Source organism: Lepidochelys kempii, chromosome 2, assembly GCF_965140265.1.
Source record: "Lepidochelys kempii isolate rLepKem1 chromosome 2, rLepKem1.hap2, whole genome shotgun sequence".
NCBI lineage: Eukaryota > Metazoa > Chordata > Testudines > Cheloniidae > Lepidochelys > Lepidochelys kempii.
In genome coordinates this window covers 213,931,583-213,954,834 of record NC_133257.1, presented here as the reverse complement: position 1 = coordinate 213,954,834, position 23,252 = coordinate 213,931,583, and the positions used below count along the sequence as shown (strand labels likewise).

Sequence of the window (23,252 nt, the reverse complement as noted above, 5' to 3'; positions counted from 1 at the left end):
GTCCACACTCAAAGACCTCTTTCTCTAGACAATCACTCTGATCTTCCTTATATCTGGATAGAGTAGCAAGCCACCTGCTTTAATAAGTCAGCAGAACTCACAAGAACCTCCCCCAAGAGAATGAACATTTATTAGCAGGTTAGGGTGTTTCAGCGAAACACTGCCAGACTTTTACAACACCCATCCATTGGGTATTTACAACTGGAGTACGCAAAGGGCTAAAATATGTAATAATGTAGAGAATAATCCTGCATGGACATGGTGCCATAACAGATGACCCAAGTAGGTCTTTTCCTTTATTTCTTTAAATGTTTGTAGAGACTTGCCTGAACTAATATGCCAGATTGCAACACCAGAAAGCTGGCATAATTATCTTACGTGGGATGCCTGCTGGTATACAGAAGAAATGATACCTCACACAGTGGCTTCCCCCTTCTATCAGACAGGTGGAGCACAATTCCCACTTAACATCTACTCATAGGATTCCTTGGACCTGGGGAAGGAAGGCTGAGGGAAATGTAGAGGCACTCTTTGACGTGGTTCTATGATCCAAGGAACAGTTGCACTAGACCGGGGTGCCTTCTGATCACTTAAGGAGACAAAATGTTCTCTCTATTCACGTGTAGCATCTCTTTATCCTAAAGATTCACAAATGTATCTGCCCGTAACAGGAAACACTCCATATGCTACTGAAATGGAGCCCCTTCTGGAGCAATGTGACAGCTATTTAACAATGCACAGTAGCAGTTTGGGACACAACTGAAGAGCATCTTGTCCAATTGAAACAGCAAAGATAATGTGGTAGTTAATCTGAGTAGTTAGATCCTGGAGTTGTCCAGACACCAGTACCAATATTCCTACTCTTCTCAAAAGTGCTACAGGATTTTTAATTGCCACGAGGATTTCTACTTTCCACCTTATACTGATCATCTGCACAAGCCATTACCTCCCATGAAGGAAGGAAAAGAAAGCAATAAGTCTTGATTTGACTGGTCCCCTGGGGGTACAGCTCAGCATTTGGAACTTTCCTTTCACCAGTCTTTTGATAAGAACAGGTTTAGAACATGAAACAATTGAAATCAGGATTGGAGCTCATTCATCCGGTTCCCATTGCTTAAATGCTGAGGTGTCCCAAAGTCTCTGGTTTCCATGGTAAACAAAGCTGCAGTGTTTTTCTTTTGTTCCGGTTCAGTGCAAATATTTGCACACTGGGAAATGTTCAGCTCCACAAACCTATACATCAGCCAGCTGCTTATAAAAGCCAACACCCTTTTGCTCAGAGACGGATATAGGGGAGTACTTTGTTCCGTCAGTTTCCTAATTCCTAGGCCTCAGTTCTTTGACTTTTAATGAACTTGGACTTTTAGACCTTCCCTATTCAAATTACAGCTGATAAGTCCAGAAAGGAAAATGTGTGAGAGGCAATAGAGGCTGCTGTGACAATGAAGCAAGTCTGTAGCAGAGCTAGAAGAATGCCAATGATGTAGATGTGTCCTCTTATACAGCCTTATAATATACATGTACACTCTTTCTATATATATATACAATAAGCCTGTATAAAAGGACACGTCTACATCATTGGCCTTCCTGAATGCTAGCTCTGCTATACTGCTATTACAAACTGGATTCAATGTAAGAAAAAAAAAAAAGGCAGCTTTTATTACTTCTTTCTCGCTCTCTCTCTCACACTCTCTCTGTTTTTCCTTCCTGGCCTTCTCAGCTGTAGTCTAAACAGGGGAGACCAAACAAACCTGGACTTTCTTATGTCAGTGAATTGTGGTGTAGGAATAAGGAACTTGAAGGAACAGGATCCCCCCCCATATCACAAGAGAAGGAAATAATAAAAACATTGATAAATCGTTGTCTGCAACAAATACAATGAATAAGTAGAAGACGGGTTGGTAGAGCAGCAGCCAAGAGAGGGGAGGAGAAAGGAGGGAGCTTTGTCCCACTTCTAACTATTCCATCCCTATCTTTTCAGGGCAGCATCAGGGGGGGAGGAAAAAGGAGGAGGAAGACACTGCTGGTCATGTCACGGACTACCATGTTGTTTAGCTTAAAATACACATCACTGAGAAACGACATAAATCTGAGATTTCAGCTTCATGTTACAGCACCAAGTCTGGTACATGGAAAAGTAAGTCTCAAGGGGGGAGAGGGACAGGTCAACTGTTAATTTAAAACTGAAGAGAGAGGAACACATTGAACTCTACAAATACACAGTGTGTTTGTTCTCTTAATACATAGCTCCACCCAATGGCCTGCCTCTGAAATCTCATTACCTTAAGGCTCCTGAAGTCTTTTCTTTTATGCCACCATTTCAGGTCTCTAAATCCTCTCTTTTTTTTTTTCTACTGCTATGCTCCCTCCTAGACCCTCTAAGTCAGAAGTTAAAGAAGTATGGGCTGGATGAATGCACTATAAGGTGGGTAGATTGTCGGGCTCAATGGGTAGTGATCAATGGCTCCATGTCTAGTTGGCAGCCGGTGTCAAGTGGAGTGCCCCAGGGATTGGTCCTGGGGCCGGTTTTGTTCAATATCTTCATAAATGATCTGGAGGATGGTGTGGATTGCATTCTCAGCAAATTTGCGGATGATACTAAACTAGGAGGAGTGGTAGATATGCTGGAGGGCAGGGATAGGATACAGAGGGACCTAGACAAATTGGAGGATTGGGCCAAAAGAAATCTGATGAGGTTCAGTAAGGATAAGTGCAGGGTCCTGCACTTAGGACGGAAGAACCCAATGCACCGCTACAGACTAGGGACCGAATGGCTAGGCAGCAGTTCTGCGGAAAAGGACCTAGGGGTGACAGTGGACGAGAAGCTGGATATGAGTCAGCAGTGTGCCCTTGTTGCCAAGAAGGCCAATGGCACTTTGGGATGTATAAGTAGGAGCATAGCGAGCAGATAGAGGGACGTGATCGTTCCCCTCTATTCGACATTGGTGAGGCCTCATCTGGAGTACTGTGTCCAGTTTTGGGCCCCACACTACAAGAAGGATGTGGAAAGGGGAGGGAGGGGAGGGATAGCTCAGTGGTTTGAGCATTGGCCTGCTAAACCCAGGGTTGTGGGTTCAATCCTTGAGGGGGCCATTTGGGTCAAAAATTGGGGATTGGTACTGCTTTGAGCAGGGGGTTGGACTAGATGACCTCCTGAGGTCCCTTCCAACCCTGATATTCTATGATTCTATGAAAAATTGGAGAAAGTCCAGCGAAGGGCAACTAAAATGATTAGGGGTCTGGAACACATGACTTATGAGGAGAGGCTGAGGGAACTGGGATTGTTTAGTCTGCAGAAGAGAAGAATGAAGGGGGATTTGATAGATGCTTTCAACTACCTGAGAGGTGGTTCCAGAGAGGATGGTTCTAGACTATTCTCAGTGGTAGAAGAGGACAGGACAAGGAGTAATGGTCTCAAGTTGCAGTGGGGGAGGTTTAGGTTGGATATTAGGAAAAACTTTTTCACTAGGAGGGTGGTGAAACACTGGAATGCGTTACCTAGGGAGGTGGTAGAATCTCCTTCCTTAGAAGTTTTTAAGGTCAGGCTTGACAAAGCCCTGGCTGGGATGATTTAATTGGGGATTGGTCCTGCTTTGAGCAGGGGGTTGGACTAGATGACCTCCTGAGGTCCCTTCCAACCCTGATATTCTATGATTCTATGATTTTGATCTACTTGTGTTAATATTTGTGGCATATGATCTGATTCTTAGCCACTTTGTTTTCATTAGGGTGACCAGACAGCAAGTGTGAAAAATTGGGACGGGGATGGGGGGTAATAGGAACCTATATAAGAAAAAGACCCAAAAATCGGGACTGTCCCTGTAAAATCAGGACATCTGGTCACCCTAGTTTTCATGTCCAAGGATGCTAAATTATCAGCAGTGACCATATTTGTGATACTGCCTACTTCTCCACCATAGACTGCTGTGCTGGTGATTTGTTTGGATTTATGCTGAGTTTTAATTTTCATATTCAAACTGTTCAGAGCACAGAGTATGCATTCTTATATCTTACACCATTTAGCAGATATGCAGGTGTTGCTGTAATATGAATATTTATAATAGCCCAAAATCTTGCTTCCTGTGTAAAGTAGTCCCATTACATATAGCTGACAAATTTTAATGGACATCTAGTCTCATGTCATCAATACATGATAGAATTAAAGATCAAATTCTGTCCTTGGCTGAAGTTAATGAGCTTGCAAGGTTACAACAGAGGGCAGAATTGAACCCAATACTTAGGACTGAAGAAATGAGAGAAGGAAGAAGGTGAAATCAGAGTGGGATCTTCAAGCTAGTAGGCGCAATAAAGCTAATCAGATACAGAACTAAAAAGTTAAAAAATGCTTCATTTTGTGTTGATCAAACCAAAAAGTGTTATTTCAATTTTTTTTAATAAAAGCAAGGGACACCCCAAAATTAACAGTCTTTCCAAAATAAGACATCAGAACCTTTTCTTTCCTTCAACATGTCTTTTTTTTCTTTTCCTTTTTCTGCAAAAAAAGTTAATCAAAATGGACTTGAAATCATGAATTGCTTTGGTTAACCTGAATCTGTATTTTTCTGCTAAAAAGTTTTCAGATGAAAAGTTTTGTCTAGCTCTAATAAAGACTTATTTCAGTTGGGTGAAGTAGGGCTGAGAGAAGGGGTTAGGGAATTTGAAGAGTTATTCAGAAAGGGAGGAATGGCTTTATACCTAATGAGATGCACCTATAACAAAAATAATCTGTTTCATAAAGTGCTTTTAAAATACAACAGTAGGGGTTGCAAGGCACCCTAACCTGCAACATGAGTGGTTATTGTTTTAATAATCATGGACTGGGAATAGATAGGCTTGTTAAAGCTCAGGAAGCCCCTCTCCTGTGTCATGACCCTCGAAAAGGCCAGTCTCACTAGGATTTTTTGCATTCAGGGAGCATAGTCTCTGCACAGCTGCCATCACTAGTAGCACTAGCCTTCGTAAAACGGGTGGATCATGTCCGTGTCCCACTCCCCCAAACTGGCCAAGAGCACTGGCTTGGAACAGAGGGGAGCAGAGATTGCATCGTTTCCAGTGGTGGTGCACTGTCTCCTGGAGAAGAACCTGCTTTAAGCCCAGCCCCTGCTAATGCTCCTTGTGAGTCACCTGACCTCCTCCCCCACTTCCAGCATGGGGCTGTTACTATAGTCCATAAACCAGTCCGAGGGCTGTGCAGCTGAAATTTGTACAAAAATATGTGTAACAGCAAATGTTAAGCACTTGGCTGCATTGCATGTTTGTGCTATTAAGAAAAACCTTGCTGTGACTAGTTCCATTCTTAAATTATGATATAAAACATACAAGGTGTGGAACGTAGCTGAGTTAACAATACAAGTGGAGTCTTAATTGGTGCAATTATTCTTGACACTGTCCAACCTTAATGTTGCATGAATTCCTTTGTGTATGCATTGGATTTGGGCCCCAAATGTTTGCTGGCAAAAGGACAGATGTAGTCACAGTGTCCAGAGCTAATGTATATTTTTAGGGTAAAATTATACAGATCCCTGTCTCTAAACATTCCATGTATGCCCCAATGGAACGTTTCTGCCCTGCTGCGGAGTGCTCCAGCTACGGGTGCCTGCCTGAAATGACGTGTTTATGGTTGACTAGAGCACTGAAGGTGTCGGGGAGGGTTGTTTTTGATGGTGTTGTAGCAGTGTTGGTCCCAGGATATAAGAGGGACAAGGTTGGTGAAGTAATATTTTTTATTGAATCGGCTTCTGTTGGTGGAGCGGACAAGGGGAGCATTAGTAGTCAAAGGATTCATGTTGCAAGGTCTTTGATCTTTGACTATTTGTGGAGGGGGGGAGCTTTCTGTTTTTTAGTGCTAGCTGTTGTAGCTTCAGCCCTTGAGAATGAAGCTGACAATGCCATTCAGTTTGTATTTAATGGCTCCAAGTACTTGCCCTATAGGACACATAGTTATAAAAATGATACCAAAGATGAAAAAAAAAATTGCCTTGTTTCGACTTAACATCCTTGTATTCTTAAAACTGGCTTTTAATGTAGAACCCGAGGAAATCCCTTTTCTCAGGATTCTGTTTTCGTTTTGGAATTATGCAAAATTCAGTATGCACCAGGTAGGCCTGATTCTCCTTTGACTGAAAGTGGTGATTTGTATTTTAACTCATGGCAGAGTTGCTTAGAGCCAGATAGGCACTTTAAAAAAAATTCTTTATAAATTAAAATAAATAACACCATTGACTTCAGTGGAGTTAGTCCCTGAGGAAAAAGTGAATAGATAAGTGTCATCTACCCTTTCCCACAATAGAAAAAAACAGGGTTCACCCGATGAAATTAATAGGCATCAGGTTTAATGCAAACAAGAGGAAGCACTTTTTCACACAACTTACCTGTTGAACTCATTGCTATGGGATGGTGTGGACCAGAAGTATAACAGGGGACAAAAAAGAACTAGATACATTGCTGGAGGATAGGTCCATCAACGGCTATTAACCAAGATGATCAGGGATGCAACCCCATTCTAAGGGCAACCCTAAACCTCTCACTGCCAGAAGCAGGGAGGGGAAGACAGGGGTAGATCATCCAGCTGCCCTGTTCTGTACACTCCCACTGAAGCTCTGGTTCTGGCCACCATCAGAGACAGGATACTAGGCTAGATAGACCATTGGTCTGAGGCAGCTTGGCACTTATTATGTTCTTATATTCTGAGTAACACTGGTGTGACCAAATTCAGGTTCTTTGGTTTTCTTCTTTTAAGTTACACCATTATAACATTTGGTGGAGATGAGATGTCTGGGTTTATTTTCAACATACATGTGTTTTGTATTTTTTCCAGCAAAAGGCCCGGAATAGAATGTTCATACATTGTATAAACTCGAAGCAGTCTTGCAGCTCAGTGTAGCTGTTTCCTTTATATTACTGTATGTATGATGAATGCCCTTTCCTTACTACAAGTTTTATGCAGTGTCTGAATACGTAGAGTACAAGATGAATGTATGAGTCTTTTATGACCAGCCCTGTCACCCTTACATGTTATATATACCAGCTTAAGGGTAGGCAAGGAAATAAGATTTCTTTTGTTCAGACTCTTAAAATGCAATAACATCAAGTCTTCAATACTTGGTTTAAGAAGCTTTTTCATGAGAAGCCATGCTCTTCTATTTATTTCATTCACAGCCTTTCACTGTATTTCCAGTCACTGAGGGAATGGAAATCATGATGATTGCTAGGCATATTTCTTGAAGTCCTCTGGAATGGTAGGTGGCTTTTTGGACTTGACCAGAAAATGTAGAGTATTGTTCTGCACTGAGAAGTCAGTCCTTGATACATGAAGGACACCAGGACTCACAGCTAGGGTTGATTAAAAAATAAATTATTATAGATTGAAAATTTTCAATGAAATTTCAAGTTTTCACCAGGGGGACCCACCCTCCCTCCGTTCCGACCAGGTCTAATCATGACACTTGAAAATGACAGCAAAGTAATACCACTTTAGACCCTCGTATTCTGGCTGTTCTCTGGATTTTCTATGCTTCACACAGAATTTGAATTGTGTATCAAATGAGTAAAACCAAACAGGGTTAGGAGGGTTCATATTTGACAGTTTTATTTTATTTTCAACATCTTCCTACAGGTACAAAATTCATTTCTCTGGTTGTCAAGATAATATACTATTAGTGGCTGAAGTAAGAAACTGAATTTTCTTTAAGCATACAGATCATTTCTCTCCAAGTCTCTCTCAAACGTTATAACAGCAAATCTCCTTATGAACAACATTTTACTTTATAGCTAGGAGTAACTTAATTACTTCTTAACAAATGACTCTGTGACAGCATTCAAAAAAGAACTAGATAAGTTCATGGAGCCATTGGGCAGGGATGGTGTCCCTAGCTTTTGTATGCCAGAAGCTGGGAATGGGCGAAAGGGATGAATCACCAGATGAATATCATTCCCTCTGGGGCACCTGGTATTGGCTACTGTCGGAAGACAGGATACTGGGCTAGATGGACCTTTGGTCTGACCCGGTATGGCCATTCTTATGTCTGGGTGTCATGGCCCTGAAGTTTATGTTGAAGCTGAGAATTCCTTCCTTCTACCCCATTGCATTAGTGTATTTTCCTCAAAGTCAAAGGCCTTTTATTTAGGTTTTGCTGAATTTTACCTGACGGAGCCCATACTGTGCACTTAGCTGCATTCGTTGTATATTCAGCATCAAAGTATATGTTCTGCTTTTAACAATCACAGAGTCGTACTGAAGAATGCTGGACACAAAGACGAGCCACTCCTACACTGCTAACTGACCTTCTCTTGAAAAGTTACAATGAACATATTATCCTTTTCTGCTCCAGCCTCTCTAGGCAATGTCTTCTGATCTGATCCTCTCATCAGAGGTTATTAACTGGTGCAGGCTACCAAGCAGTCACCAGATGGAATGGGTTACAATTTCTAGTCAAGCTTTCCTGGACCAGATTTGAATCAGTGACCTAGAATTCAAAGATTTTTTTGCATCTTTTTACCATTCCCCTGAATTTATCTCTGCAGCTAAGGTTTTACATGTTTTAAATATTTCCATTCATCCTTTCTAAACATTTATTTCACTTTCAAAAGGGTTATATATACCTGGAAATATATTTTTTTCATATGAAATTCTGTGTACCACAATTGATTGCTATAAGGTTTAAATGCTAATACAGACAAATCAGCTAATGAGTATATTTCAGATGTGAAGGGGTTTCTTGTACCACTTCACCTCGTAGAGGTTATGGTGATTTCACTGCCACAAGTTACAGTTCGGTCTGAATGAGGCGTAATGCTTTCTTCATGTTCTCTATCACTGAAAGAAGAATAAACCGCAAATTAAAAAAATATTTGAAGTACATTTCTATCTGAAAATAAAATCTCAATTTATTAAAATGTTTCGCCTATGAATTAATTGATGTATATTGGGGCACAAAATATATTGTAGATCTTCTATTGTGGGATTTTTGGCACCCTTTACTGAAACTGAGGGTGTAGCGTTTCATAGTTCATCACTACTAAGAACTTGATAAGCTCCAGTTCATCACTTTTCACTTCCTTTCATTTTTCATATTTTAAAACTGATACTCAACAGTAAATCTTATAATCATATATGAAGAGCTAACACACAAATCAATGGTCTTCATTACATCTAATATTCTATTGGGGTAAGAAAAATGCATTCTGATAGATGTTGTGACATGAAAGGGACAAGGTCAACTCGAAAAATTACTTTTCTGTCTGACAATGAATAATCCTAGGTTGTACCTAAGTAACTCTAAATTTAAAAAGTTGGTAGAAAAATATTTTCTCAATTTTTTCCTTAGGTTGTTTACTTTGTGCATTTGACAGCCCTTTTGTGGGTAGTAATTTTCACTGTTTCAGTTACACCCTGGTCCTGTAAACTTTTGCGCACATACTTAACTTGACTCACATGAGTAGTCCTACTAATTTCAGTGGTAGTATTTGCGTACTTAAGTGCTTTGCTGGATCAGGACCATAGTGTTCGACCTCTTGTAGGATCAAGCGCATAATCATATTTTTATAGACTCTTTTAAAGAATTTCCCTAGGTATTTTTGGGGTGGGGAGCAGGAAGGACAATGAAATGCTGTCTGATCTTCAAGCACAAGTCAATGGGTAGGGTATGTCTCATTGGTCACAGTGTGAAACGCAAAACATTCACAATGTGGATACTTACACAATGGTATGTCTTGTGGTTCATAAGTATAGAGTCGATTAGAGTATCTTCCCGTGATATCAGCTCTTACTGTAAGAGAGGGGTCTGAAAAAGGAGACATATTATACAATTATCCCATTGCATTCGCAGTAACAGCATCTTCAATATCTACTGATTGTGAATATGAGGCTGAGTCAACTTAAATATGATTTTGGAGGATACTAATTTAGAGCAAATGGAATAATGACATTGTTTTCCACCCAGAGTTCTAATTACACTGATACTTACTGAACGAGTGAGATATTTATTTTAAGTATTATGTATTAATTGTTAAATAGGGCTATATGTTATGTTCACCAGCATGTATATTCTATTGCATGTTTAAAAGAAAATATCACAAAAGGAGGCTAATTTGACTGAATGTATATTCAGTAGGGCTGTCAAGTAATTAAAAAAGCAATAGCGATTAATCATGTGATTAAAAAAATTGTCATTAATCGCACAATTAATCACATGTTAATAATAGAATACCATTTATTTAAATAATTGTGGATGTTTTCTACATTTTAAAATATATTCATTTCAGTTACAACATAGAATACAAACAATTTAGTTTACATTTGCAGGAGATAATGCTGCCCGCTTCTTGTTTACAATGTCACTTGAAAGTGAGAACAGGTGTTTGCTTGGCACTATCGTAGCCGGTGTTGTAAGATATTTACATACTGGATGTGCTAAAGATTCATATGTTCCTTCATGCTTCAGCCATCGTTCCAGAGGACATTGGTTCATGCTGATGACGGGTTCTGCTCGATAACATTCGAAAGCAGACTGACACATGTTCATTTTCATCATCTGAGTCAGATGCCACCAGCAGAAGGTTGATTTTCTTTTTCGGTGGTTTGGGTTCTGTAGTTTCCACATTGGAATGTTGCTCTTTTAAGACTTCTGAAAGCATGCTCCATCCCTCTCAGATTTTGGCACTTCAGAGTCTTAAACTTTAGGAGAGTGCTGTAGCTATCTTTAGAAATCTCACATTGGTACCTTCTTTGTGTTTTGTCAAATCTGCGGTGAAAGTGTTCTTAAAATGAACAACACATGCTGGGTCATCATCCAAGACTGCTATAACATGAAATATATGGCAGAATGTGGGTGAAACAGAACAGGAGACCTCCAATTCTCCCCCAAGGAGTACAGTCACAAATGTAATTAACACATTATTTTTGTAACGAGTGTTGTCATCATGGAAGCATGTCCTCTGAAATGGTGGCTGAAGCATAAAGGGGCATATGAATGTTTAGTATATCTGGCACGTAAATACCTTGCAATGCCGGCTACAAAAGTGCCATGCAAAAGCCTGTTCTCACTTTCAGGAGACATTGTAAATAAGAAGAGGGCAGCATTATCTCCTTCAAATGTAAACAAACTCATTTATCTTAGTGATTGGCTGAACAAAAAGTAGGACTGAGTAGACCTGTAGGCTCTAAAGTTTTACATTGTTTTGTTTTTGAGTGCACTTATGTAACCAAAAAAAAAAAAAATCTACATTTGTAAGTTCAACTTTCGTGATAAAGAGATTGCACCATAGTACTTGTTTGAAGTGGATTGAAAAAATACTATTTCTTATCATTTTTACAGTGCAAATATTTGTAATAAAAATAATATAAAGTGAGCACTGTACAATTTGAATTATGTGTTGTAAATGGAATCAATATATTTGTAAATGTAGAAAAACATCCAAAATATTTAATAAATTTCAACTGGTATTCTATTGTTTAACAGTTTGATTAAAACTGCAATTAATCTCAATTAATTTTTTTGAGGTAATTGCATGAGTTAACTGCGATTAATCAACAGCCCTAATATTCAGTATGTAAAACTATGCACATACTTTTGGTAAGGCATTCATATAATTTATGTGGAGCTTTCAGAGCCAGAATCATGTATTACTGTGATTCTCAGACTTTTAGTTTCTGAGGGACAACTTTTATTATCCTCTCTTTGGCTCATTTCCCTTCTCAAGCTTTCTGGCGAAGATTCTCATAACTTGACTTTTATGGCCCCATCACCATAGTATCTGAGCATCTCACAATCTTTAATGCAAAAAGAAAAGGAGTACTTGTGGCACCTTAGAGACTAACCAATTTATTTGAGCATGAGCTTTCGTGAGCTACAGCTCACTTCATCGGATTCATACCGTGGAAACTGCAGCAGACTTTATATGTACACAGAGAATATGAAACAATACCTCCTCCCACCCCACTGTCCTGCTGGTAATAGCTTATCTAAAGGTTTCAGAGTAGCAGCCGTGTTAGTCTGTATTCGCAAAAAGAAAAGGAGGACTTGTGGCACCTTAGAGACTAACCAATTTATTAGAGCATAAGCTTTCGTGAGCTACAGCTCACTTCCTCAGATGCATATCGTGGAAACTGCAGCAGGCTTTATATATACACAGAGAATATGAAACAATACCTATTCCCACCCCACTGTCCTGCTGGTAATAGCTTATCTAAAGTGATTTCCAGCACAAATCCAGGTTTTCTCACCCTCCACCCCCCCACACAAATTCACTCTCCTGCTGGTGATAGCCCATCCAAAGTGACAACTCTTTACACAATGTGCATGACAATCAAGCTGGGCTATTTCCTGCATAAATCCAGGTTCTCACATCCCCCCCACCCCCATACACACACAAACTCACTCTCCTGCTGGTAATAGCTCATCCAAACTGACCACTCTTCAAGTTAAAATCCAAGTTAAACCAGAACATCTGGGGGGGGGGGGTAGGAAAAAACAAGAGGAAACAGGCTACCTTGCATAATGACTTAGCCACTCCAAGTCTCTATTTAAGCCTAAATTAATAGTATCCAATTTGCAAATGAATTCCAATTCAGCAGTTTCTCGCTGGAGTCTGGATTTGAAGTTTTTTTGTTTTAAGATAGCGACCTTCATGTCTGTGATCGCGTGACCAGAGAGATTGAAGTGTTCTCCGACTGGTTTATGAATGTTATAATTCTTGACATCTGATTTGTGTCCATTTATTCTTTTACGTAGAGACTGTCCAGTTTGACCAATGTACATGGCAGAGGGGCATTGCTGGCACATGATGGCATATATCACATTGGTGGATGTGCAGGTGAACGAGCCTCTGATAGTGTGGCTGATGTTATTAGGCCCTGTGATGGTGTCCCCTGAATAGATATGTGGGCACAGTTGGCAACGGGCTTTGTTGCAAGGATAAGTTCCTGGGTTAGTGGTTCTGTTGTGTGGTATGTGGTTGTTGGTGAGTATTTGCTTCAGGTTGCGGGGCTGTCTGTAGGCAAGGACTGGCCTGTCTCCCAAGATTTGTGAGAGTGTTGGGTCATCCTTTAGGATAGGTTGTAGATCCTTAATAATGCGTTGGAGGGGTTTTAGTTGGGGGCTGAAGGTGACGGCTAGTGGCGTTCTGTTATTTTCTTTGTTAGGCCTGTCCTGTAGTAGGTAACTTCTGGGAACTCTTCTGGCTCTATCAATCTGTTTCTTTACTTCTGCAGGTGGGTATTGTAGTTGTAAGAAAGCTTGACAGAGATCTTGTAGGTGTTTGTCTCTGTCTGAGGGGTTGGAGCAAATGCGGTTGTATCGCAGAGCTTGGCTGTAGACGATGGATCGTGTGGTGTGGTCAGGGTGAAAGCTGGAGGCATGCAGGTAGGAATAGCGGTCAGTAGGTTTCCGGTATAGGGTGGTGTTTATGTGACCATTGTTTATTAGCACTGTAGTGTCCAGGAAGTGGATCTCTTGTGTGGACTGGACCAGGCTGAGGTTGGTGGTGGGATGGAAATTGTTGAAATCATGGTGGAATTCCTCAAGGGCTTCTTTTCCATGGGTCCAGATGATGAAGATGTCATCAATATAGCGCAAGTAGAGTAGGGGCTTTAGGGGACGAGAGCTGAGGAAGCGTTGTTCTAAATCAGCCATAAAAATGTTGGCATACTGTGGGGCCATGCGGGTACCCATAGCAGTGCCGCTGATCTGAAGGTATACATTGTCCCCAAATGTGAAGTAGTTATGGGTAAGGACAAAGTCACAAAGTTCAGCCACCAGGTTAGCCGTGACATTATCGGGGATAGTGTTCTTGACGGCTTGTAGTCCATCTTTGTGTGGAATGTTGGTGTAGAGGGCTTCTACATCCATAGTGGCCAGGATGGTGTTATCAGGAAGATCACCGATGGATTGTAGTTTCCTCAGGAAGTCAGTGGTGTCTCGAAGGTAGCTGGGAGTGCTGGTAGCGTAGGGCCTGAGGAGGGAGTCTACAACTCTTTACACTTTGGATGGGCTATCACCAGCAGGAGAGTGAATTTGTGTGGGGGGGGTGGAGGGTGAGAAAACCTGGATTTGTGCTGGAAATGGCCCACCTGATGATCACTTTAGATAAGCTATTACCAGCAGGACAGTGGGGTGGGAGGAGGTATTGTTTCATATTCTCTGTGTACATATAAAGTCTGCTGCAGTTTCCACGGTATGCATCCGATGAAGTGAGCAGTAGCTCACGAAAGCTCATGCTCAAATAAATTGGTTAGTCTCTAAGGTGCCACAAGTACTCCTTTTTGCGAATACAGACTAACACGGCTGTTACTCTGAAACCAATCTTTAATGCATTCATCCTTCCCAGAAAAGTAGGGAAATACTATTATCCTCATTTTACAATAGGGGAACTAAGCCATAGAAAAACAGTGATTTGCCTAAGTCACTTAAGGAGTCTATGATGGAGGAGGGATTTGAACTCAGGTCTCCACAGTCAAAGTTAGGGCTATAGCCACTGCACCATTTTGAGACTTGAAAATTATTCATTCTGAAGACCACCAAGAAGAACACTTTGGATTCCTGGCGGTCTACATATCAGGGGTCTAAGAGCCACACTGAGCTCGTCCATCATTGATCCTACATGATTTCTCCCTCTTTGTGACAGTTTAAAAAAAAATGAAAATTCCACATTTGCCATGAAGATACAACACTGTGTGTTTGTAACTGTTGGATTATATCCCCTCATTGGTCCTTTCCTGAAGGAGGCAACTTGTTTGAAAATAATGACTATCGGGACCTGTCAACAATACCTCTCATCCCCCATCTCTCATCCCCCGCATGGGCCTTACAGCGGCTGTAAGGGCTGGCACTTAGAAAGAGAGGGACCAGGATTGATGCGGGTGTGTGTGTGTGTGTGTGAAACACTCACTTACATAATTTCCCCATTTACAACCGCTTCTACTTGAGCAGCCCGGGATTGCATTGTAGCTTCAGAGCATCCCTGCCCCCATGTGGCATTGGATTCAATTCTTTTTGGGATCAGCTGGCCTGGTGCAAATCTGAATTATATTGCAGGCTGACATATCCCTTTTTTACCAGCCTAGTGACCAGTGCATTAAAAATACACACTGCACCCACCATGAGACTATTTGCAGGGACATACTATTGCAATGCTGTATGAACAATTTATTAGACATTCGTGGAGATGTCTTTCCAGTTAGGCAACTCAGTAAACTCCTCCTCTTGCCACACTTGCCAATAGCTGAGACTCTGCTTGGTTTTGGAGGGTCAGGGGACTATGTATATAGCATTGATTTCTTTTGTAGACAGATCTGTGGCGAGCTGCCTTGGTAGACTGATTTTAAATCCGAGTTGATTAAATCATTTTTTTCCCCATAGCTTGTGGATTCCTGCCCCCGCTGCAACATCTGCCAGTGTTGCACCTTTCATTTATTATCCCCTTTACCGTATGTGGAACCATTGGCTCCTGCCATCTCCCTCAACCCAGGGGCCCAAGGATTCTACACAAAGTGGCGATGTTTTGACAATGTCACACCATGTTCAAGCTCAAGCCAGGAGTGGGAAGAACCTATGGGAATGGAATTCTAAGATTGAAGGGGGGACTCAAACCCAAACTACTTTCACATACACTTCACCCCCAACTCTCACCTATCCCTTGCTCCTCTAGTCTGCTGGAGGAGATGAGCCTTGTTCTCTCTGTGTGCGTGTGCGTATCTGTCTGTCCGTGCTGTCCCCTGCTAGAGGGGATATTTAGTTTAGAGAAGGGAAGAATGAGGGAGTATCTAATAAGTCTTCAGATATGTAAAAGGCTGTTATAAAGAGGAAGAGGATCTGTTTTTCTCCATGTCCGCTGAAGGTAGGACAAGAAGTAATGGGCTTAGTCTGCAGCAAGAGAGATTTAGATATTAAGGAAAGCATTCTAACTATGAGGGTAGTCAAGCTCTGTAATAGGCTTCCAAGGAAGGTTGTGGAGTCCCCATCATTGGAGTTTTTAAAGAACAGGTTAGACAAACACCTGTCAGGGATGATCTCGGCATATGTAATCCTGCCTCAGCGCAGGTGGATGGACTAGGTGATTTCTCAAGATCCCTTCCAGCCCTACATTATTATGGTTCTGTTTGATGCCTGTATGTCCTTGAAGAAGCAAGGGTTTGGTAAATACCATTCTAACTCAAAAATTAGCAAATAAAAATGTTAAATATCTTGTATATCATGAGGGAGAAAATTCCTATAACACATACATACTATTGAAATGAGGTTTCATTTTTAAAGAAGAAGATACATTTTGTGCATACCTACAAACATGATTCGAGGTACATATTGCCCATCAGGTGACAAGTTCTTATCAGTGGTTTCATGCTGGCAGGAAAATTAAAAGCAAATTATTAAATATTCATTCGCACTTTGTGAAACTAGCATCTGTGCTTGAAATATATGATAGGAGCATATGAAGCCATGGTAGATAATGCTAAAATGACAACATATGCTGAAATGCATCAATTTAAAATGTGCAATATATATCACCTTACCATGAGATTTAGCATGATGAAGTTATTTTGAGCCATTTCTTGTATTTCCTCATTTTCTGAAAAAACCTTCTTCAGTGCTAGAAAAGATGTGATGGTTTTAAAAGCTGCTCTCAATCACTGTTTCCAAAATCTGTTTTTCCTTCTACACTGTGGCAACATATGCATGAGACTTTCATGCTTTGCTTTCTCCACATTTTTAATGAGACAGGTCACAGATCTATCACCACTTTTTGGTTTTGTCCTGTGTCGTGACAACCTTCAGCTATACAAATGGAAGCTTTCTCCTGTTATTCCTGAAGCTTTTCATTTCAATGGGTATCAAGCCAGAGCTTGACAAAAGTGTATTATTCTCTGTAGATTCTTCTTCGGTCAATTTCAGCAGTCATGCCCTAGTCTCCTTCTCTGATTACCCGTTCAGGAGGAAAGAACAATATTAAATCTGTTCAATGAGTGAGGAGTAAATTCATGCATCTTAATTTAAACCATCTAATGCTGCGTCAGGCTTTGCAGAACAGCTTTGTAAGGTATTTTTTCATGTTCTCTGTGGTAAAAGGTGAGGTTTGTAAGCAGCCTGTTTTCATTATGTACTTTTTGGAGATACTTTCTATTGAATATGTAGCACATCTGAGAAAGTGTTACAGATAACTATAGTAACGGGCCATGTAACAATCTAGATATTGGTGCATATATGTTCCAAAAATCCTCAAATTAATTTAACAATCAGACAATTGAAATTACCTTGGCAGTATTGACAGTCCTCCAGATGATGAATGACCATCAGTGGTTTGTTACTTTAATAACAATAAAAAATTACATAATTAGATCATCTGATGAGTATTCAAGTGACTCTAATTTTACAAACAGGCCCGGATATGCAACTGCTGTTGTATATTATGTTACACCAAACTAATAACTAGACTGAGGCATTGGGAAGAATGGAGCATATTTCTGAGCTTAGGGACAAGAGTTTCATGTAACTCCTTCATAAAAAGGAATGCAACAAAATAGAGGAGCAAGATATATTCTAAACTAAGAAAAGGAGTACTTGTGGCACCTTAGAGACTAACCAATTTATTTGAGCATGAGCTTTCGTGAGAGCTGTAGCTCACGAAAGCTCATGCTCAAATAAATTGGTTAGTCTCTAAGGTGCCACAAGTACTCCTTTTCTTTTTGCGAATACAGACTAACACGACTGTTACTCTGAAACCTGTCTAAACTAAGAGGTTCTCAGCTTGGAGACTGCAGAGAATCATCTTTTTATTATTGCTTAATATATAGTTCCAGAAAGGCTTACAAAGAGAATCTTTCTCCAGTCCTGTAGCCCAATCTTGTGGACACTTACAACTGAGTAGAGCTAGTCAAAATGTCCTGGATCTGGTTTACTACAAGTCTTTTTTTTTTCTTCAAAAAAATCTATATTTGATTAAACTGCCCTTCCCTTGAAAATTGTCTATGAAAAGTTTCACTGAAAAATTGGGGGGTGATGGGGGCGGGGGTGAGTGTGTGTTGAGCAGCTGTGGAATTGGCTTACATTTTTCTCCAAATGAAAAATGTTGATGACATTTAAAAATTTAGATAAATTTTCAACATTTTTGGGGAAAACAGAAAAAATAATTAAAAAACCCAAATCTGTGAGACACTTTAAAAAAAATTTTTTTTGACCACTTCTCATGCTCAGCACAGCGCTTATAACTATGTGTTTTGCCACTGCAGTCAATGGTAGGATTTTTCTCCTTGCTTTCACAAGGTATGCATCAGATTAGTTGCCCCTTCTTTTAAAACTGAGTTGGTAGGTTGGCCTGGGACTGTGCTCTGTTGATGTAGAAAGAAGTGGGTTTGGAGGAGCGATTTGGAGGAGAGTGAGGTTATGAGGTGTAGAGGAATCCTCAAGTTGACTTCCTGCTGAATCTCAAAGTGATGCTTATTCAAGAACTCATTCTGGATGAGTTGTGAACAGTGGGGAACTGCCCATGTATTTAATACTATAAGCCAAAGGGGAAAGCATTGAGATAACAGTTAATGCAATAGAATATTGCCCGAGGTTCTATTACTGGCTCATACTGTTGTGGTGAAGATGAGGAATTAATCATCATAAAAAGTCTGTTTACTTTCTGATAAGATATTTATCCTGTGGCAATTTTCTATTCCATAGCACATGCATAAATGCCAACATTTTGTCTAACAGTGCTTGATGCAGTAAGCCACAGCATGATTACCAAAAAGATGTTGCTTTTATTTATAGAATTACATTTTTGTTTTGTTACAAGATGCTTTCTAGATTAGCTAGAGTGGGATTTTTTATTTTGCTTTGTTTCTTTACAGTACTTTGACTAGATAGTTCAGCTGACTTGACAATTTTATTTTTTCTAAATGTTCTTTACCTTTTTCTTGCTTGAAAAAGCCCTTCTTCATAAGTTTGCACCCAAGTAATATCATCTCCCCAGCCTGTAATCACAATGGAGGGATTAACCAACAGAGTCTTGAAAATAATTTATGTTTTGGGCATTTATCAAAATCTTGCACAGAGATAGGATTTTTTTATCCAATGCCTTCAAAACTCCATATAGATATTAAGTCTCTCAACTTTTGAGTATTACACTAATTTTACAGATAAGTAAACTTAGGCACAGAGGACAAGGGAACAGGTTTACAAAAGTATTCAAGTTTCTAAAGGGGCAGATAGACACAAAGTTGGAATTTCAAAAACGCCTAGGCAGGTTAGTTGCCAAACTTAAGCACTTCGTAAATTCCACTTGGTGTCTGCCTATCTTCATCTGTTCCCAAGTCTCTGAGTCTGACTGATCTGCATTTGGTGCAGAACCTGAAGTCAGAGGGCAAAAGTAGGATGAAAAAAGAGTTCCCAACCCTCATAGTTGTAGAGAAAAGTTTGAAAATGGGACCCCCTAAAATTTCAAATACCAGAAGACAAAAGGATTCCAAAATCAATATTTAGATTAAAAATTATGAGTTGTTTTTAATCTCATAATTTTTGGCCCTGAATCATGATTTTTGAACATTAGGAGTTGGCAACACTATGTCTGTACATGCGGTCTTTAACAAGAATTAATATTAAAAATATTTCCAGATGAATTACCAGCCTCTCCACTCATCCCCACCGTGTCACTTTCTGGTTTTGAGGAGGGTATTGTCAAATTGATTCATGTGCCCAGTCAGATCACCAGTGTGTAGGTTCTTGTTTAATAGGTTCAGACTCCTTAACAATGTTACTTCCCTGCTAAGGCTGCAGTGGGAGCACTATTGCTGCCAGGGTTGAACACCAATTGAGAAGGCATTTGGAGCCAGCTGAAGATCCTGCCTGATTCTTCTCTGCTGAGTATCTTGGTCAATATCAACCATGTAGGATCTTGTAGTAAAGCTCCACCTAGTGACAACAGCCAATATTGTTCAATCTCTTTCCTTATCCAGTCTTGTCAGTACTTGTCTTCAGTGAGATTCGGGCTGCATTCTCTTGGGTTAAAGAGGAAAACCTGAGACGTTTTAAATCTGGTATCTCTTGGCCTCCTATAATTTATAAGGAGGACCATTTAGGATAACAATGCATCTCTCAGGTTGGTAATATTATTCTGATCTGTTTGACCAAGAAGCAGCTGAGCTTGGCTTGATTCAGTGACTGAGGTAGGGGGTTGTCTTATAGCTCAGAAGAGCTAATATGAGGCCTTTTTATTGCAGGAAAGATTTCTTAGCAATCTGGACTGCTGGAAAGAGCAATATATTCCCTTATGAGTTCTGGGGGCTGCAAGTTACGTGCTTAAACTTATACTGTGTTTCAGAAGCTTAGAATTCAGAGCAAGCAAGCTGTTGACATGCTGTCCATGGCTATTTTGTCCACATTTCGTCCAAAATAAGGAACGATGCCTTATGCTGCAAAACTCAAATGATTCTAGCTTCCATTTTCAATCCTGTCCTATGCTGGAGTGACATATTAGGGCTTAGTCCTGGCACTTTTTTAAAGCCTTGCTGGTCAAGGACTGCAGGACTTCAGTATGAAGAAGGCCAATGGCATTTTGGGCTCTATAAGTAGGGGCATTGCCAGCAGATCGAGGGATGTGATCGTTCCCCTCTATTCGACATTGGTGAGGCCTCATCTGTAGTACTGTGTCCAGTTTTGGTCCCCACGCTACAAGAAGGATGTGAAAAAATTGGAAAGCGTCCAGCGGAGGGTAACAAAAATGATTAGGGGCCTGGAACACATGACTTATGAGGAGAGGCTGAGGGAACTGGGATTGTTTAGTCTGCAGAAGAGAAGAATGAGGGGGGATTTGATAGCTGCTTTCAACTACCTGAAAGAGGGTTCCAAAGAGGATGGATCTAGACTGTTCTCAGTGGTAGCAGAGGACAGAACAAGGAGTAATGGTCTCAAGTTGCAATGGGAAAGATTTAGATTGGATATTAGGAAAAAAATTTTTTCACGAGGAGGGCGGTGAAGCACTGGAATGTGTTACCTAGGGAGGTGGTGGAATCTCCTTCCTTTAAAGTTTTTAAGGTCAGGCTTGAGAAAGCCCTGGCTGGGATGATTTAATTGGGGATTGGTCCTGCTTTGAGCAGGGGGTTGGACTAGATGACCTCCTGAGGTCCCTTCCAACCCTGATATTCTATGATTCTATGATTGCAATAGGTTATCAGACCTTCAGCTACAGGGAGTTCCCCTCTCTTTGCATGGAAGGATGTTCAGCCCTCAGGGGTAATTAGGATTAGATGGGAATTACGTGGTGCATATGCCTTGTGCTAATTTTCTTTGTGTGGGATGAATTTTGCCAAGTGTGAGTTATGGGTAATTGAGGACTACAGAGTTCTTAAACATTACGTGATAGGGAGAGGCAGGGGAAGTAGCTGGAGATTATGCAAAGCAAGTCATATTATCCAAATTCCACAAATGGAGATGGAGAAGTGGCAAGGACCTTGCAGAACTCCTAAACTACTCCTGTGCCCATATTCTTAAGGGAATTAATACAGAGAAAATCATTACATGTAAAGTTAAAGACTGGTTAACATTAAGGTTGAAAATGTTGCATAACAAGGAACTTCTTAAAAGTGTGAAAATGAACAGCTAAGGGACAGGAGATAGATATGTGAGCATCCTCATTGGTCAGTCTCTAAATGTGCTTCTGTTCTTTAAAAATAATTAAGCAAAAATTGTTTGTTTGTGTGTGTGTGTGTGTGTGTGTGTGTGTGAAGTCTATGTGATTTCCATGTCAAATGTGTCAAGTTGGGTTATTTATTTCTACTACATCATTATTAGTAACAAGTTCTGCAGGCCAAATGAGGCTGTGATGTGCCACACAAGGCAGGGCAGGTTGAGTGAATTAACCTGATAGGCTGCAACTGAGGGAGAGACAGAGCTTGAAAGGCTGATTGAAGGTGGAACCAGCTGAGAAGGAATAGGCAGGCAGGGCTGGTATAAAGCCAGGAAGTTCACAGCCGAAAGCTGTTGCAGGGGAAGTGGTTTGCAGTCACTCCCTGGGAGAAGGAAGTTTGGGCTGATACACCTAGGGAGTGGGGAGGCTAGAGGATGAGAGCAAAGAAATAGGAAGGAGGCCAGGGATACGGCAGCAGGGTCTGGATGCAAACAGACCATAGGTGCTGGACATAGACTGCCTGACCTGGCACCTGGAGTAGTAGGTTGGCTCAGGTTCCTCTACCAGCCACTGGGATAGTAGCATAAACTGGGCAGTGGAGCCAAAGACTCCCTGGGACAGATGCCCAAAGGGACTCTGATACCCTGGAATGGGAAGACTGTCCAGGAACCTGGCTGGAGGGCTAAATCATGAGAAGGAATACCCTGAATTCCAGACAGAGACCATGGGGTGAGGAAAGGTACGCCAGACCAGAGTGGAGCTAATTCCCAGAGCAGTCAGGAGGAGGCACCCTAGTGGTGAGTGGACTCTGTGAGAGAGGCCCTCTGTGCTGTCTGTACAACTCCATTGTTTCATTGGTTTGTGCAGGCATAACTTATTGGAACTGTGTAAATTATTTCACTGCACAAGACAAAACAGAGCCCTGCTCACCATTAGGTCTGCTGGTTTTGCAGAGCTGAAAGGAATAAAAATCAGTAAGGGTGAGGGGCAAGAAAGAAAACTGATATGAGTGAATGCACACAATGGGTAGATCAGTTGAATAACAAAGTGTTCTTTTTACATAGTCCCTTTCAGAGAAAATAAACACACTTAAAATAAACATCATATTCTATCAAATGTCTTAAAATAGAAGATTATATTGAATTTAAACATGTGGGTGCATTTTATATTAACTAAACAATTAAATAAAGTGAACATACTGCACCTCTCGACAGTGTCTGGGGAGCTCTTTTTTCCTTTTTGATTGCCATCGCGAGGTTGGAAGAGACTGCTATTAGCAGCAGTGACAAAGCCAATGCTGAATGCATCATTATTTCTTTAAGAAAGCCCCTTTCAATGCAGCCGTGAAACTGGAAAATGAAGCAACCTTGTTAGTTGGGTGGGTTCATTACAAGTTGCCATCTGGAAGATGATTTTAATAGCATTCTAATAATCTACACCAGAATGACTGTTTTGTTTGTTTCTGGAAACAGTGGACTTGCTTGATGACAATAGTTCAGAGTCCAGGTGGCCTACCCTAGATATGTAAACATACTGCAAATTTGTCAGAAATATATCTGGAGAATAATATAGAGTTACTACTATCATTTTGAACAGTGAAAAATGAATCAGTTTCACTTTAATTTCTAGTCAATTTCACATTCCAGTTG

General features: G+C 40.6%; 1 protein-coding gene across 1 annotated transcript; it reads right to left on the bottom strand.

The window, feature by feature from the left end:
* Positions 1–8,765: 8,765 nt before the first annotated feature.
* Positions 8,766–22,913, bottom strand: AGR3 (anterior gradient 3, protein disulphide isomerase family member). The gene is made up of 7 exons (XM_073329548.1): positions 22,808–22,913; positions 18,889–18,952; positions 17,246–17,298; positions 16,508–16,584; positions 16,274–16,337; positions 9,699–9,782; positions 8,766–8,815 (listed from the first exon to the last, which is right to left on the bottom strand). The coding sequence occupies exons 1-7, from the start codon at positions 22,911–22,913 to the stop codon at positions 8,766–8,768; spliced, it is 498 nt and encodes a 165-aa protein (XP_073185649.1).
* Between the last annotated feature and the right edge of the window lie 339 nt (positions 22,914–23,252).